The sequence below is a fragment of the Marmota flaviventris genome, chromosome 9, assembly GCF_047511675.1.
Source record: "Marmota flaviventris isolate mMarFla1 chromosome 9, mMarFla1.hap1, whole genome shotgun sequence".
NCBI lineage: Eukaryota > Metazoa > Chordata > Mammalia > Rodentia > Sciuridae > Marmota > Marmota flaviventris.
Genome location: NC_092506.1, coordinates 102,735,933 through 102,752,794, shown reverse-complemented (window position 1 = coordinate 102,752,794; position 16,862 = coordinate 102,735,933). Strand labels below are relative to the sequence as shown.

Here is a 16,862-nt window from a genome sequence, read left to right as displayed (position 1 = left end):
ATTTTGCATACAACCCATGGGTTCCTGATGTCTCTGAAAATTACCAAGGACCCCCCAGGTTGAAAAGGTGGGTGGTCGGTTGAGGATGCTGTGGTGTGCTTGCAGCAAGGGCCAGAACCCGAAAGGTGTGGAGGCTCCAGGTTTTTAAGTCTGCACCTGTCTCCAGATAGCAAAGAGGATACATACTGGAGGTTTGGATGGCTGGGCAGGGGTGCTGAGGAAGACACCCACCACAGAGAGCACTGCTTAATTTTAACTCAGAACTGTACCGGGGAAAATCCCCGCTGGTTCCAAGTGTCACCTTAGCCCTCTGACCTAGTAGTGACCCTGGGGTCCTCCACTCCCACCTCAAGAAGAAGGCAAAATAGACTCTCTGTGGATTGGGTTCAGAAGGAAACTAGGAAGCTTTTGGAGGAAGGTGACTAATGGGGTAGGGATGCTGTGGGTGGGTAAAGGGGTGTGCTGGCCACAGATCAGACGGGGATGGATGGGTAGCATCTGGCCACCTCTATCACCAGGATCTCTCTCACGGTGATTTCCAAGGAGTCTATGAAGAAATGAGGGAGTTGGTGGGCAGTGGGCAGGGGCCCTTTTCCATGGGAAGAAATGGATTTTTGGCGGTCCAAAGCAACTCGAGGAGCGGATGAGCAGCGTGGTTGAAGACAGTGGGCGCGGGTCCTAGGGTTGCACGCGCGCCGCGTCCGTCCAGCAGCCACGGAGGCGCGGCTGCAGTGGGCAAGCCGGCACACGCCCACCGGCTGCTGCAGCGCCCGCTGCGGACAATCTAGTGGTCCCTCGGCAGTCCCGGGAGAGAGAATCTACCATACCTGGACTCCCCAAGCAGAACAAAACAGCCTTCCAACAAACGAAAAGCTCCACCACTACTCCCCCTAAACTATGCTCCTAATTGGCAGATCTACTCATGGGATGATGCGGGAGGCTGCGGACCGGCCCTGCAGTGCCAAGCTGCACAGCCTAGCCCGACTGGAGAGGAAACTGGGTGCTCAGCCTGGTCCTGGGGCTCCAGGACCACGAAACGGGGAGCGCGGGGCAGGGTACGCGGCAGGCGGGGGTGCCCTGGGCTCCGCCGCGGCCACCGCCCCTCCTGCGGCTGGAGCGCTTCCAGAGCAGAGGCGCAGCCTCCCTCGCCGCGGCTCTCGCTCAGTCGTCCTCCCCCTCCTGCTCCGGCTCCTCCTCCTCCTTCGCTTCAGCCCCGGCTCCCGCAGCCCGCTCCAGGAGGCGGGCGAGCGCGCCTCCCTCTTCTTTTCCTTTCCCCTCCTCCGCTCTCTGCCAGCTAACTTTTCCCGAGCCCCGACCCGCGGCGCAGAGCTCCCAGGCAGCTGCGGGGCCGACTGCCGACCTCGGGCAGAGAGCGCGGTGGTGCCCAGTATCCCATCCCTGCGCCCTCGGCGCGCTCCGGAGAGAACAGGACCATGTCCCGGGCTGGAGACCGAGGCAAAGCCCTGGCGAGATGGCTGGGCACTGGGCTTTTGGGTAAGGCAGCCCCAGCTTGGTCTCTTCTCTCGTTTCTTCCTTCCCCCACCCCACCCAGAGGAGGGGACACTGGAGAAGAGGGGTGCCTTGGATAGGGTGGGTGTTGGAGCGCTGCACAGAATGAGTACGGTGGCCACCCTTTTCCCGCCGGTCGCCTGGATTTGAGGCTGTGCTCTCTGGGGACCGTACGTCTCCCCCCACCCCCCGCAACAGCCCATCAGCCCGTCAGCCTCGCGATGAGTTTTTTTTTTTTTTTTTTTTTTTCCTTCCCTGTCTCTGGCGCTTTCAGCTCCAGGCTTTTGGAGCTGAGTATTGAGACTGCAGCGGGGCTCTCCGGAGTTCAGAGGCTCAGGCATGCTACGGGAGGGGGTCTGTGCCTTGGGTGTAGGGGATGCCAGGTGGGTTGTGGGTGTGATTGTTGGGATGGTGCTTTCCACTCCTGCTCAGAGCGGTTTGCGTGTTTCCCAGGCATCAGGCATGCTACGGGGGCCAGGGGGATCTCCTTCCTCCCAGGCCTTTTTTTTTTTTTTCCTCCCCTCAGGTTCCCCCGCTCTGTTCCTGAGCTACTGCTTTCCCCACAGCTCCACACCAGGTGCTGGAAGAGCTTGGAAGGATTTGGAGGACCGTTCAAAAGCCACCTTTTAGGGAGGGCCTTGTCTCTTTTCCTGTTAAGAGATTCTGTAGTGAGGACCTGTTTATCCTGCTCCTGGATCTTCATTTTTGGGTGACTATGAAGATTAAGGGGACATGCCAGAGGACACAGAGGGAATGGAGTATTATAAATATCTATTAATATGCACATGATAGTTTTGAGGGTCAAACTCCAGGAGATTGGGGGATGATATTTATTAGCCGAGTGTAATCTCCTCATAAATCATAGTTGGACTTCAATGTAAGCTGACTCCATCTCTGGCACCTGTACCCCTTCCTGTTTATATTTCTCAGATTTGGCTTTGGGCAGCTCTCCCCTCCCCATTGGGTCAGGCACATGATAGAGGTATTTGTGCTGAAAACTGGGGACAGAAACCTCCAAGGGAAGCTGCTACTGTTTCTGCATCTGTAAACTGCATCCAGCTGTTATGTCAGTACCTCGAGGTGGAGGGAGCCAGAGGATATCTTTACTCAGGAGCCACTGGATAATTGACATCCCTGAAGCTGGATGGAAGCCACTATGGCTTATTTACATCCCTGCAGTTGGACAGAAGACCTTTGGTACAGATGTCATGTGGGTTTCAGAGGGACCCTAATGAAGTGAGCTTCTGGCACCTGAGGCTTCTCTTCATGGGGTGGGCAGAGTGCCACTTCACACAAATTCCTCCTCATCCCCTCTCAGATCAGCCCAGGTTCCCACTGTGGCTATGGCAGGGGTAATGAGACATTGGTCACTGAGACATTGGAACTCTTCCAGTCGCCAAATTACCCCCACATTATGTTGTGAGCTTCTATGCCTCCTGTGCTTGGTTGGTGGTGGGATGCCAGGCCTAGGACTATTAGAATGTTCATAAAACTAGGCTTCGGTGGGCAATCAGGAGACCTGGGAACTGTGTGTTTGCACATGTGTGAGCGAGCGCGTGCGTGGCTGGGAATGGGGGAAATGAGGCTGAATCTTGTATACTTCTCCAGGTGGAAGCCCCACTTCCTCCAAGGACTGTGGAGGCCAGCAGGCCCCACCAACTGTGCCCCCTGCCTCTCTGCTTTGCAGAGGGACTTCAAACAGGGTCTCCCTTTGAGCTTTCCCAAGCAGTTACTGATTGAACCCTCACAGACACATTGCTCTGAGTTTGAGACTGTGGACATCCATGCTGTGGGTCCTGTGGGGGAGATGCTGAGAGGACTGGATAGCCGAGCTGTAGCAATTGCCTGGGTGCATCAGAGCAGGCAGGACCTTTGGAAACCATAGCATGGAACTCTTCTGGGGATGAGGAAGCCGTGGTTCAGAAAGGGTTGGTGATTTGCTCAAGGCTGCATGACCAGTCAATGAATGGTCCAATGGGACAGAATCCAGCCTCTTGGGCTTTGGCCCACCAAGCTGCCTCCCTTTATCAGAATTATGGTGAGGGGGAAGGTCAGTAGGCTTTGGGCTTTGGGCTGAGGAAAAGCGAGGCTCTGGAGCATGGCATAGAAGGATGAAGGTTTGGGGGACCCAGAACTGCTGTTTTCACAGCAGGGGACATTGGGTCCAGAGCGGTCAATTCCTGGGAGTCCTCTTCCCCTTTCCCCATACCAAACTCAGTGCCATAGGCTGAGACTACAGTGAATTTGGACAACCCAGCAAGATGCCCTTTGTTAAAGTAGAAGCAGTTTCCAAGGCCATATCATTGTGGTTGAGGTTTATGTGGGTTCCAGACGTTTCCTAAGCATATAACTGGTAATATATCTGTCCTGCTCACCCCTTCCTTGTTCCCTGATTTGCTTAATTGCTGTGATCTGTGTTTAATTATCACTTGTGAGGGTGCTGTGTTGCACAACCCTCTTTCCCTTGGTATGTATTTATTAAGGGCTTGTTTAATGAGAATGCAATTAAGAAGAGGGTGTTCATTCCCACTCAGAGGAAGAAAATGGCAAGGGGAAGCCAGGGTTCCTGGAGAAGAGGAGAGGCAAGGGGAGCAGTGGAGGAAGAAGATGGGTTTGGATCTGGAAAGGATGGTTGATTCTCTTTCTAAATCTTCTGGAGGCACAGACCTGTGGGGACAAGAGAAGCCTTTCTGATTGGCCACTGCCTGGTGGGATCAGCATCTGGGTAGATTCTGGGCTCAGAGAACCACCTTGCTCTGTGGCTGGTCATTGAGGGGAGGTAGGAGATATCTGCATAAGCCATGGATGGTCTGGGCCAACACACTGGTCTATAAGAGGTGGGACAGGCACACTGTCTGGACTTGTTTGCAAAGCTGGTTTCCGCGGAGCATCCACTGTCGTCTCAGGGGCATGCTTCTATCCTGGCAAAGCTCTTGGGGGTGGGCAGGAAGCAGGCAGGTTGCCTAGGGCAAGGGAGCTGTAATTTTTCCTATGTCTCTGGGCCCAAGGGCTTTGCCTGGCCCAGCCTTGCCTCCACAGCCCCCAGGGCCTCCCCCTCAGGAGGGGTCCTGTCCTGCTGTCCTCGGCCCATTTTCTGCCTCCCAGCTCTCACTCTGAGCCTCTCTGACTCCCCTAGGTTTAGAGTGTCTCAGCTGAATTTCCGCCCGCCATGCCAGCTAAGCCTCAGAGCTAAACTTAGAGTGGGCACCATGTTGTCCTCTTTCTTCCCCCTGACCCGAGAAGGGGGGTGTTACTGATCCCTGGATGTGGGGAAAGGGGGCAGAATATTTCCTGCCTGCCATTTGCTTTGGTCTGTAAGGTTGTTGCCATGAGAGTCCCGCTGGTGTGAATATTTAGTATGCTGAATACTTTTTTACTTTAATAAAACTTGAAAATCCAGACAAAGCAGCTCAGGATCAGAAAGAGGCTCCCACTCCCAAACACACATGTGCACCTTGACATTCTAAAGTATCACATTTAGGATGAAGCAAAGAAAGTCCTTTACTTCAGGGAAACAGCCGCATGGAAATAATCCAAGCTGTGGTACGTGGTGAAGGTGTAGATCAATGTGTGAGTAGCCTGGAGACATTCTTGGCTGACACTGGTCATTAAGGGAAGCTAGGAGTGCCCTGGTTATACCCAAGTCTAAGATGGGGACAACCGTGCCCCCTCTCCACATTCAAACACCGTTCTCTTCTCTCTGTGGGGTGCCTACTCACTCAAACCCTTCTTGTGTTTTAAAATCTCTGTTTTGGCTTCACACCAAGTTCAGGAGGTAGGAAAGTTTATAGGCATCCTTTGCGGTGGAGTTTAGGGATGGGCATGCTGGATGTGGTACTTCTGATTTTCTCAAGGTCAAGAGGGAGAGTGGGCCTGCGTGGTGTCTGCTGACCAGTCCTCCCCTGGCCTGGTCAATCTGCTGGAGCAGCCCTCTGAGAGGCCTCAGGGGAATCATGCACCCTTCTTCTCTCTTATCCCTGCAGCACAGCCTCACAGGTGACACCCTGCTGGGAGAGCTGGATGGTGGATGCCTTAACCTGGGTGGGGCCCTGGACTCAGTGGAAGCCATCTCTGCTTCTTTCCCTCACCCCCACCCCCAGACTAAGGAGGAATGGCAGTGTTTTCCTCCTAGAGTTCTGAGTGTGTTAGACTTAAGTCATCCATATCAGGCAGAAATGCTCACTGTGTTGTGAGCCAGACCTTAAAGCAATAGTGTCTTCTATATTGAACCTTTCTTTTGCTCCATTTTGCTTCCATTTAGAGCAGCCCAAAGCATTTCCCTTTTGATTGCGTCTTTTGTGCTCTTGAATACCTGGCCAGGATTGGGGAGGGGTTTGAGTTCTCACATCTTTTCCATTACCCAGGTTTTCGGGCCTGAGTGCCAATGAACATTGGAGTGGGACCTGCGGCCCCCTTGGAGTCCCAAGGAAACCCTGTAGCTAGCAGGAATCTAGCTGTTTTTCTCCTGAGCCTTGTGGAGGCTGTTGGAGGGGTGAGGAGCAGAGGGGTGTGTGTGTGTGTGTGGGGGGGGGTCTCCGGCTAGAAAGCCATCCTCTGGTGTTGGCCCCAGACAAGAGGGTGGAATCTTGTGTCTGGTTCCTGCCCCGCCCCCACTCACTTCTGGAGGTGGGGGAGTGGGAATAGGGGAGGGTAAAAGGGAGGGAAACCCAGGAGCTCCAAGGAACTCTAAGCCCTGACAACTGCTCTTTTCGAGATGTGAAAAGCAGACATATTTCTGAAAGTTGTTTGTCTACTTCCTGGGTGTGTGGTTTTGGCAAGTTAATCTTTTTGAACCCATTCTTCATTTGTTTATTAGGAATAAAAATAATGACTACCTTATAGTATTATCTTTTTTTTTTTTTTCCTGGTGCTGGGGATTTGAACCCAGGGCCTTGTGCATGTGAGGCAAGCACTCTTATCAATTGAATTATATCTCCAGCCCATGAATACCTTATAGGATTATTAAAGGATTAAATGGGACACTATATAAAAACATCTATCCTGTAGTACAGTAAGTGTTCAGTTCCAGGTTGGCCACTTACCATTTGGCCCCTGGGCAAGTCACTACTCTCTGAGCCTCAATTTTAATTATCTGTAAAATGAGAAAAAAATTATACCTACCTTTTGACATCCTAATAAAAGTTGTGGTTAATACAGTATAAGTCCTCTAGCACAGTGCTTCTCAAAGTGTGGTCCACACCCATGGCATTAGCTGGGATGCTCTGAAGAGATGCCAACTGTGTGGCACCACAGAAGACCTACAGAATCAGTAGCTCCAGGGCCCTGCTGACTTTCTGCCCTCCAGGTGATTCTGATTCCTTTCAATTTGCAAACTACTGTTCTGAAACAATTCCTGGCACACAGGAGCTGACCAAAAAAATGACAGTTAATTGAAATAACATCCCAGCACTAATTGGAGTCCTGGTGGGCAAACCTGGCTATTTTAGGATGCAAGGAGGAATTTTCCTGCTTTGGAACTATGGGATGGTGGCAGTGTCTCTCTCCTTGACCTTAGATAAGTTACCCAACTTTTGGAGTCTCTATTGTTTCATTTTGAATATGGATCTATAATAGTATATACCATTCAAAGGAGAGGAGTGAGGGTGGAAAGTGCCAGGCGCATAATAAATGCTCAATAAATATTAGCTATTACTGCTATTATTGACAGTGGCAGGGGTCGTGATTGGGTTACTGGGCCATGGGTGTAATTTCTGAACTGGTGGGGTACAAGGACTCCACTGTGTTGCCAGAAGCAAAAGGGACACGAAAATGAGTGGACCTTTTGAGATCAGGAGCAGGGCTGCCAGCTCTCCTTGGAGCCCCTTCGCCGTCATTTAGAAAGCATTGTTCAAAAATACCAAGAACATCATACTCTCCTGTGGGCAAAACAAGAGGAAACTGAAGTATGATGCGGCAGGAGTTGTCTAACTTAATTCCTAAAGTCCTCCTGAGAGGGTGGGAGAAAACACTCGTTTCGCCCCTAGGGGCAGGAAGAGTTATGCGTCCAGCTGCGGATCCCCTTTCCCCAACGACCTTGAGAGCGGGGTTTCCTAGAGAAATGTGCAGGGCGGGAGGGGGGCCAGGTGCCCTTACAAGGATTCAGGAGGAGGGATCCCGGCCGCTAGTGGAGTCGCCTCTCAGGGGCGTTTGGACGCACTGCGACTGCGGAGGGATTGTGCAGAACTTTGGGGTCATCGCGGCTGTTCCGGGATGAGGGGCCGAGCGTGGCTGCAGGGTGTGGCGGGGAGGGAGGCCCCGCTTCTCTGGAGGGGGAGGGAACAGCAGGTCACCCGAGGCTACCCCGCTTGCAGGCGTGCATTTCAGTGCCTCGGGAATCTGCCTCCACAGCGTCTCTACCCTCTTACTTTTCTCTCCATCTTTGCTCTACTCGCTCCGCCCTCGCTGCTGCCCATTTCCAAGCTGTGCGCGCCCCGCCATCCCGCTCGGTCCATCATCCTTCTGTTAGGATCTCGTTCGATGGACAGAAAGCGCTGGCCTCAGATGATCAAGCAAGGTCCGGCCCAAAGATGTCTCTCTTAGATCCAGGGCTGGGTGATGAGAGGCTGCAGGACAGTTGCGGGGACAACGGCGACTGCTTTTTCCTTCTTCTCGTTATCCTATCCCGCTCTCCCCCACCCCCAGATTCCGCAAACACAACGAGGTGCACCGTCCTAGGGCAATTCCCAGGCATGCAGTAGGGCGCACCGCCCGCGGTCCCTGGGCACTTTCGGGGACTGCGTCTCTAAGTGAGGGGGCGGGGCGGGGGCGAGGATTCCCCGGCAAAACGGCCGACCCTCCTTTTCTTGGGTTGGGGTGACCCCTGGTGGTCAATTAGAGTGTCACACGAGGTACTAAGGGCCCAGAATTCAGTCCCATCTACGTGAGCCATTTCAATTGGAGTAAAAAGAATCATTCTAGTGAAGCTGACACTGAGGGTGACAGAGGCCTCCCTTCCTGGCTAAGCCACTCTGCCCAGCCTGAGGATCCGCTTCCAATGCAGAGTGTACTCCTTACACAGGTCTCCTCCTGCTCCCCATGTCCCTGTCACTGGAGGTGTCTGTGGGAAAGGCCACTACCATCTATGCTGTCAATGGCACGGAGATCCTGCTGCCCTGCACCTTCTCCAGCTGCTTTGGCTTCGAGAACCTCCGCTTCTGGTGGACCTACAATAGCACTGATATATTCAAGCTTGTAAGTGGTGTAGGGACAGTCAGGACAGTCCAGTCTCTCCTTCCCTTCTCTATCGCTCACTTCCCATCCCAGACTATGGTCGTTCTGGGCTGAGCCCCACTATGATGGTCCCCAGAGCCCAACTTTTGTTACCCCTTTTTCCAGATTTCTTCCAGACAGACTCTGGGCGGGAGGGACGTTTAGATGGTGGGACCAGAATTTTGGGTCTGTTAGAATTCTTGGCTAGAGTTGTCCGTCTGGTTTTATGAAATATCCATAATATGAATTGCTTGTGTAAAAATTGATAGTTTAATTTAAACAATAGGAGACTAAAAGACCATTGGAAGCCTTGGAGAGAGGGAATGAGACGAGAACGAACAAGGAAGGAGGTGGCTGGACTTGGAAGGGAAGGAGCGAGGAAACTGGGGTGGAGCAGGGGCTCTGGAGGAACAGTAATGGTGTGGGGTGAGGGGTGAATCAGCCGGCTGAGTTCTGTGCAGCCTGGCAGGGGACCTGGCCTCAGGCTGACCCAGGGAAGTGACATGTCTTCCTCTGGATGGAATTAAACACTGACCTTAGAGGGTGCTGAAGAACAGAGCTGTGGCCTTGACTTGGGTCTTGATGGAGGAGCAGAATTAAGTGAAGCAAGGGACTCAGTGTCAGAAAGACAGGGTGGGAAGTGCAGAGGGAAATGCATGCGGTATCTGCAGAGTCATTATGTAAAAGCTTTTATGAAGAGAGCAGTAAGAATGTGCTGCATTCCAAGGAGACCTTAATAAAAGGAACTGGGTTTGGCCCGAAACAGGCAGAATTCAGGTTTGACAGGCAGAGCTGTTGACTCTGGCAGAGGAAATTGGGAAGGTGAAACACCTCTCATGGGAGGCTCTTTCTGGACCTGGACAGGGAAGGCCCCCAAGGATGGGGCTGGAGTGATGTCATGACCCTTGATCACTCTGAATTTTTTGTGACCCAGCTCATAGATGGAACTGTGAAGAATGAGAAGTCCGACCCTAGGGTGAAGTTGAAAGGTGATGACCGCATCACTCTGGAGGGCACCACTAAGGAGAAGATGAACAACATTTCCATTCTGCTGAGGAGCCTGGAGTTCAGCGACACGGGCAAATATACCTGTCATGTGAAAAACCCCAAGGAGAATGACCTGCAGCACCAGGCCACCATCTTCCTCCAAGTTGTTGATAAATGTATGTAGTGGGGTTGGGATGAGGGCAGTGGAGTGGGAAGGGCTGGGGGTATCTCAGTGGTACAGTGAAATGGCACGGTGGCCTGCACTGGTGCTTTCTGTGACCTTACACTTTCAGGAGTTACTGGAGCCGCCTGGTGTGGTGGTGCACAGGGACTTGGGGGGCTGAGGCAAGAGCATTGGAAGTTGTAGGTCAGTTTCACTACCTTATTGAGACCCTCAGAAACCCAATGAGACCCTGTCTCAAATAAAAAATAGAAAAAACTGGGGATGTAGCTAAGCGGTAAAGTGACCCTGGATTCAATCCCCAGTACAGGGGGAAAAAAAAAGTTACTGGAATTGTATCTGAGTTACATCCGGGAGTGTAAACACTTCTGCTACTGAGTGGCTTGTGAAATCACTTAGCCTCTTTGAACCTTTTTTTTTCTGGTCTGTAAAATGGGAATATGGCTGCATTCTGCTAGGGTTGTTGTGATGGCTGGAGGAACTATCTAGGAATGGCTAGTTAAGCTCTCTGTGTAAATGCTGATGACTGTTACTATTGTGTATTCTGTTAGCAAATATTGGTTGAATGTCAGGTATTGTATTAAAACATGTTATGGATGATACACAGTATACTTGAGGCATGTACAGTTCAGGGTAGGTCAGAGGACAAGAAAATGAATAACTGGAATGTGGCAGATGACTTATATACATCCATGGCAGCACCTATAATGGAGACAGAAGACATGGTCCCTGCCCTCTGGGAGCTTATCTCCTAGTAGGGAATTGCAGTCTGATGGTGGGTGGGCCAATTAGACAGTAAGGATGGATGTGATAAGGAGCCAGGTGGTCACAGGACCCTAAGGCTGGAGGTGTTTAGAGAATCAGGGAGTGATAAGCAGCAGGGGAGAAGCGAGGCTGGGCCTCACCCTGCGGAAGAGCCCGCAAAACTAGGGAGCCTCAGGAGCTGAGCACAGGGGAAGAGCAGCTACTCCAGGGCTCCAATTCTACTGCCTTTTGTGTGTCCCTGGGGGTCCCCTGCTCTCCTGGAGGACATGGAGTGCCTGGAGAGGGGGGACACCATGGGTTCAATATTGGCGTACCAAGGACACAGCCAGAGGCGATCTGGGGAGCCTTTTCGGAGCCTGGAGTCATCTGAGTGAGGTCTGGTATAGTGTCACCTCTTCCTCTCTGTCTGGGTTTCTGTCACTCTGCTTTGTGCTCAGCCTTTTTGGAGAGAGGAGAGGAGAAGGGGACCAACATTTATGGGGGCTTTCTGGGTGCCAGGCATTGAGTGAGAGCTCTCACTTACCTTCTCTTCTTTGCTCCTCACAAAGTCCCTTAAGGTCTCCCTTTTGAGTCATTCATCCACTCACAGGTGTGTACTGAGCACCCTCCATGTGGCAAATGATGTTGTAGATGCTCAAGGCCCAGCGGGAGAAGATGGGCACGTTCCTGCTCCTTGGGAAATTCCCTTCCCCTCCTGCCAGCGGAGGAGTGACTTAAAAAGAGAGATCCGTGGTGTTGGTGCTGCAGAGAAAGATAAAGCAGCAGGGCGGGTGGGGGGTTTGCAGGGTGGCCGAGGAAGGCCTCGCTGGCCAAAGTCTGAAGGAGGCAAGAGAGGACACCGTGAGGTTATCTTTGCCTAGAAAGAGGCAAGGAAATTCTCACATGACAATTTGGGGGTCAAGTTGTGGCTCAAACCTCAAATTCTGATTCATCCCAAACGTGTGTGTGAGTTTTGGGGAGGGTGTGCATGAGGAGGGTGAGGGGACAGGGTCCTATTGTTCCTTAGTCGGATGGATGTTCCAGCTTCTCCTCTGTCCTGCTGTAGGCCTGGAGAGGGTTGGTGGCCTGTGGGGGGTGGTGCTGGCCCTGGCCCTCCATGGTGCTGGCTCCAGGTGACTCCTCCTCCCCCTCCCCGCCCTCCCCTCTCTGCTCTGGCCACATAGTGGAAGAAGTGGACAACACAGTGACACTCATCATCCTGGCCGTGGTGGGTGGAGTCATTGGACTCCTCATCTTCATCTTGCTGCTAAAGAAGTTCATCACTTTTGTCCTCAAGAAGACCCGGGAGAAAAAGTGAGTTGACCTCCCTGGCAGGCTCTGGGTCCCCAACTCACCCCCCTCCCATCTCCTGCTCCTTTGATTTCGCCTTCATCTGCCCCTGGTAGCCGCAGCCTTCCTTCCGTCTCTTCATTCCACCCTCCCTTCCGAGTCCTACCACCACCTTTGCTAACCCTGCAACTGTCATCCCCCTCTCGGGGCTCTTCCCCATCCTCCCAGTCTGTATTAATGGAACACACTGGATCGTTATGTACATAAATACATGCTAAGTGTTTTCTTGCTAGGACACTGGTACACCAGGAGATTGCTACAGATTATAATTATAATTATAATTCATTCTATCATTCATCAAATGTCTACCACACTTTAAGTGCTCCACCAGGTATTTTATAGAGTACCTATCACTTATTTTTTATAGATGAACAAAAGTGAGGTTCAGAGTAGTTAAGTGACATGACTAAGGCCACACAGCTAGTAAGTGAAAGAGATTTGAACTCTGACACATTTGGCCTCAACCCTAAAATTGTTGCCACCATGTCCTTCTTGCTCATTGAGTATCTCTAGAGTTGATTCATTCATTCTTTCACTTGGTGGCTATTTTTGAGGTACTGTGTGCAAGGCACTGTGCCAGGTGCTGTAAGACATTCTGGAAGGAATGATTCTGTCCTTTGGTGAAAGAGACAAGACGCATGCACAAGTAAATGTAATACCAGGCACAGAGGGGATGGATCCCAGCAAAAATAGGTGTGATAAGGTGTTGTTGCAGAGTTTGGAAGAGGGTGATATTTGGGTATTGTTGTTGGTATAATTTCATCCCTGGGACAGTGAGGGGAAGGTGGCCCAGGTGGAGGAAGCATTGAGAGCAAAGGCAGAGCCGGGCAGTGGGCGTGTGTCTGGGGAGCAAGGCCTTTTCTGTCATAGTGGGGTTTTGGGTAAAGGAAAGGAGAAGAGTCTGTGAAGGGATTGAGGTCAGATCTTGGGGGCCTGGGAGCCCAGCTGCAAGTGGCTTCCCTCTGACGCCACTGGAGAACTGGTGAGGGCTTACAGGCCCCCAAGCCCCACTCCTCAAGATCAAAGGGTCTGGCCATGGGACAGAGGGACTGGGTGGGAGAGGCTGGAGGCCCTGAGTATAGGCCTCAGGGAAGCCTGAGAGGGTCCCTTGAACAGCAAGGAAAGGGACATTACAGTAAAAGTCCAGGAGAAACTTTGCATGAGTTCTTTCCATCCTCCAGGACTCTGCTGTGGACAAGGGGTAAACTGATATCAGAACCCGTCCAGCTCAGGGTGGCCAGGGGTGAGGGTCCGGCCCTCGAGGTGTCTTCCTAGCTGACCACGTCTCCTTTCTCTGCCTTCTATCCTGTCCCACCACCCTCTGCCCGACCTGCCATCCTTGAGGCCACACCCACGGCTGCTATGCCCCTGCCTTTGTTCACAGAGCTCAGGGAGAAGGGCCTGGTGGGACTGAGGGAAAGAGCTCTACGTCCTCAGAATATTCCTTGCTGGCCTGGACCCTCCCCCTGGGGTGGTACAGCCTGAACCTGACCCTCGTGACCCTTGTGGCCATGTTGAGACAAGGAGGTGGTGGCGAGGCCTTGTTGAGTCCATTTCCCCTTTTAGATATGCTTACTCCTCACAGCATCTCATGAAGAAGGTGTCAGGGTTCCATCTATTTTATAGACGAGGAAATCAAGGCATCGAGAGGCAGGTGACTTGGCCTCTGGTTTCCTTAGCTCTTAGAAGGTCAGAGACCGTGGCTCCCTCCCCAGTTCATCCCCTGTTCTGCTCACCTGTGCACCTCTCTCTCCCTCCCCAGGAAGGAGTGTCTTGTGAGTTCCTCCGGGAATGACAACACGGAGAACGGGTTGCCTGGCTCCAAGGCAGAAGAGAAACCACCCACAAAAGTCTGAGGCCCTGCTTCAGGCCAAGCAGCTGCAGGGGGCCTGGCTTTCTGATCCTGACAATGATGCTTGAGCCCGTCCGTCCGTCCGTAGAACCCACGTGCCTGAGACATCTGCTGCTTGGCTCAAACTGTAGTCCTCCCGGGCAGGGAGAAACCAGTGTCCTGCCCAGCCTGCCCCACACCCTCCCCAGCCAGGGCTTCCCAGGGACAAGGACTGGCCGGGGAAGGGGGCCTGTGGAAAGTTCAGGAAAGGGAAAGGCGGGGCTGGTCCCCCGACACCTGGGAAGATGGGGGCTCTTTCTGGCTCCCCCCACTGAGTGAGCAGGACCTTGATTTTCCTTCTGATTTCTCCTCAAGAGGGACTTGGGGGATCAGTGAGCCTGCCCCCAAAACTGGACCTTGGAGCCTTGTGTGGGGAACAAACCCTTTTGGGTGGGAGGGGGCTAAAGGACTCTGGAGAAGGCCTTGGGGTGGGGGTGCTGCTGGAGGGGGGGGCCACAATATGAGGCAAACTTGATTTGGTGGGATAACTGGTCTCTCACAGACCCTGAAATGGGGAGCTCCCCTCCCCCCACCCTGGAGTGCCTGTCTGCCTTGTCCTGCTCCCTGTCCTGTCCCTAGCTCCGAGTTTCTAAGTCCTCTGAGTGAGAGTTGGCCATCTTGGTCTTGAGGGGTCCCAGCCCACCTAGCCTGTCCCTCTGCTCTCTGTGTTGTCATGGAGAGGCCCCTCCAGCCTTTCTGGAGCACTAGAGTGCTAACCTACATTTTTTCTAGCATTTTCCGGGGGGAATTGGGCTGCAGAGGTGGGCAAGCCAATGTCCTAGGCCTCTCGGCCATTGCAACGCCCACTCCAGCCCCACAATGCTGGCAGCCTGTGTCCTTGGCATGGCAGGACCATGGCCACCCTGAGCACTCCTGACCCCAGCTCCTCCCTGCTCCAACCCTTCCCCTGAAACAGCAGGTGATGTCATCTTGCTTGAGGGAATTGTCCCCTTGAACCTCCATCTCATTGGCTTGCTCTTCCTGGCCCCCCATCACACCTTTGTCCCCCGTCCCCAGGATTGCTCATCCCCAGCCTTTGGTTTGCCTTGCCTCAGGGATTCTCTTCTTTGGATGAGAGAGCCCTGGAGTTTTCCAGGTGCTTTTTGCTCAGCTGGGCCACCCCAGTCCCACCCTGGGGCTGGGGAGGAGCAGGGAGAGGGCACCCACACTTTTCCTCTGCTTTTGGTAGAACTGGGTTTGCATACCCCTTGAGGGTGGGCTAGACTGTGCCTTAGCTCCTGGAGTCCCAGCTCCTATGCCCTCCCCTGAACTGTGCATTCTGGTGTGGTCCCCACCCTCTCCTTCCCAGTATCAATGAGGAGGCCATGAAGCTGGAGTTGTGTCATTGATATCAGTGACTGAGTCTTGGAGACGCCTGCCAGATGCTCCCATCCAGGACCCTGATGGCAAGATGTCATGATGGGGCCTCATGATTGTGTGGGGTCCCAGCCCCTCTCTCCCTTTTGGGCTGACACTCTGCTTCTGGGCCCATAGGAGGGGTGGAGAGAAGTAGACCTCGTTTTCCAGAGGACATGGGGGTGGCCTCAGGACTCTCCTGCCCAGAGGCAATCACCAGCGTCCCTGAGGATGGAACTTGGGAGGAATTTGAGGAGCAGCAGTACCTGCAGGATGCCCATGGCTGGGGCTAGTGTCCCTTGCCCAACCTGATGGGTTTGCAGATCCCCACTCTGAACTGCCCCCTCCCCTCCTTTCCTTCTTCAAGGACTGGGGGTCAGATTTCTTGGCTTTGGGGATAGATAGATCAGAGCCCCCAGACACTTAGAAAATTTCTTCCAGCTGCCTTCATGCAAAAACCACTGCTTTCTTCTCCCTTCCCAGTGTCAACATTTGAAGAGAGTGTCTGGGGTGCCTCTTGCTTTCTTGGGAGGAACCTCAGGCATAGAGCAGTGGAAGAGTTAGGGCAACCTCCTCTCCCCTCTTCTGGGTCTTCTGCTGACTTACAGGCAGGCCTCGCAGCTTCTCTGGGCTCAGCTTTTCCATCTATCCAGTGGGTGTAATACTACTTACCTACCTCACAGGACTGTCGTGGGACTTGGCAAGTTTTGTTTTAAAAATCTTTTTAGCTTGGAAAGGGATTTGGGAAGCAGTTTTATAATTGGAGGGATTGTTCCAAGTCTGTCATGTCCTCATCTTTGTGTCCCATCCCTACAACACACACACACACACACTCTTTCCACTCCTCCCCTTTGGAATTCTCTAGTCTTTTTAATGTTAGAAACCTTGACTCTGACTGAGGCCTGAAGCTTCTTGTCCATGGCTCTTGTTTGGTGGTTTCCAATAGAGATGATTGGGACTGTAAGGGGCATATTTCTCGCTATCCCAATGCCTGGGTCACTACTGGTTTTAGTGAGTGGGGTCTGAGAGTATTTAACTTAGTCTCCACATCAAAGAATGTCCTGTTTCAATCACAGCATTATGCCCCTCGAGAAGCATCTGAATGGATTTGCAATAGGGTGCCTATGGGCACAAGTAGATCCTAGCTACATGCAGGTCTCCAATGGTGGGTCAGAGCTGGTGAGGGTGTTCCCAGGGCTTGTGGGCTCGAGAGATCCGTTTGCAAAGTTGCTCTTGAGGACCCTGGGCACTGCCAGTGATGTCCGTGAGACCAAAGACAAAGTTCAGAACTCCTCATCCTTGACCTCAGATTAGGATGTGTGCAGTGGATGCCTTGGGTTTCCCACATGTCAGGATTAAACAGAAGGCAGTCAGAATGAACTTGTGATGCTAGAGACGCCTGGGAGAGGGGCTGATGAGGTACAGCTTTGCACACATCTGGCTGGCCAGCTCTTATGGAGCCCGGGCTTTGAGGGTGTGCTCCTGAGACGGTGCGGGGTGTGGGGGTACTCGTGTGTAGTGATGCACACTCATGCAAACCTGCCTGTGCAGGCAATGCAGGTGCGAAAGTGGGACCTTTAAAGGGGGCAGCTGTGCATGAAAGGGGTGGTGCGTGATGGGGGAGACACTGAAGAT

The 16,862-nt window shown here is 52.8% G+C and overlaps 1 protein-coding gene across 1 annotated transcript; it reads left to right on the top strand.

Annotated features, from left to right (window-relative positions):
- Positions 1-1,311: 1,311 nt before the first annotated feature.
- On the top strand, positions 1,312-14,228 carry Scn4b (sodium voltage-gated channel beta subunit 4). The gene is made up of 5 exons (XM_027930474.2): positions 1,312-1,494; positions 8,528-8,700; positions 9,653-9,881; positions 11,815-11,944; positions 13,743-14,228. Exons 1-5 carry the CDS (start codon positions 1,434-1,436, stop codon positions 13,834-13,836), a joined length of 687 nt encoding a protein of 228 aa, XP_027786275.1. The 5' UTR covers positions 1,312-1,433; the 3' UTR covers positions 13,837-14,228.
- The last annotated feature ends 2,634 nt before the right edge of the window (positions 14,229-16,862 follow it).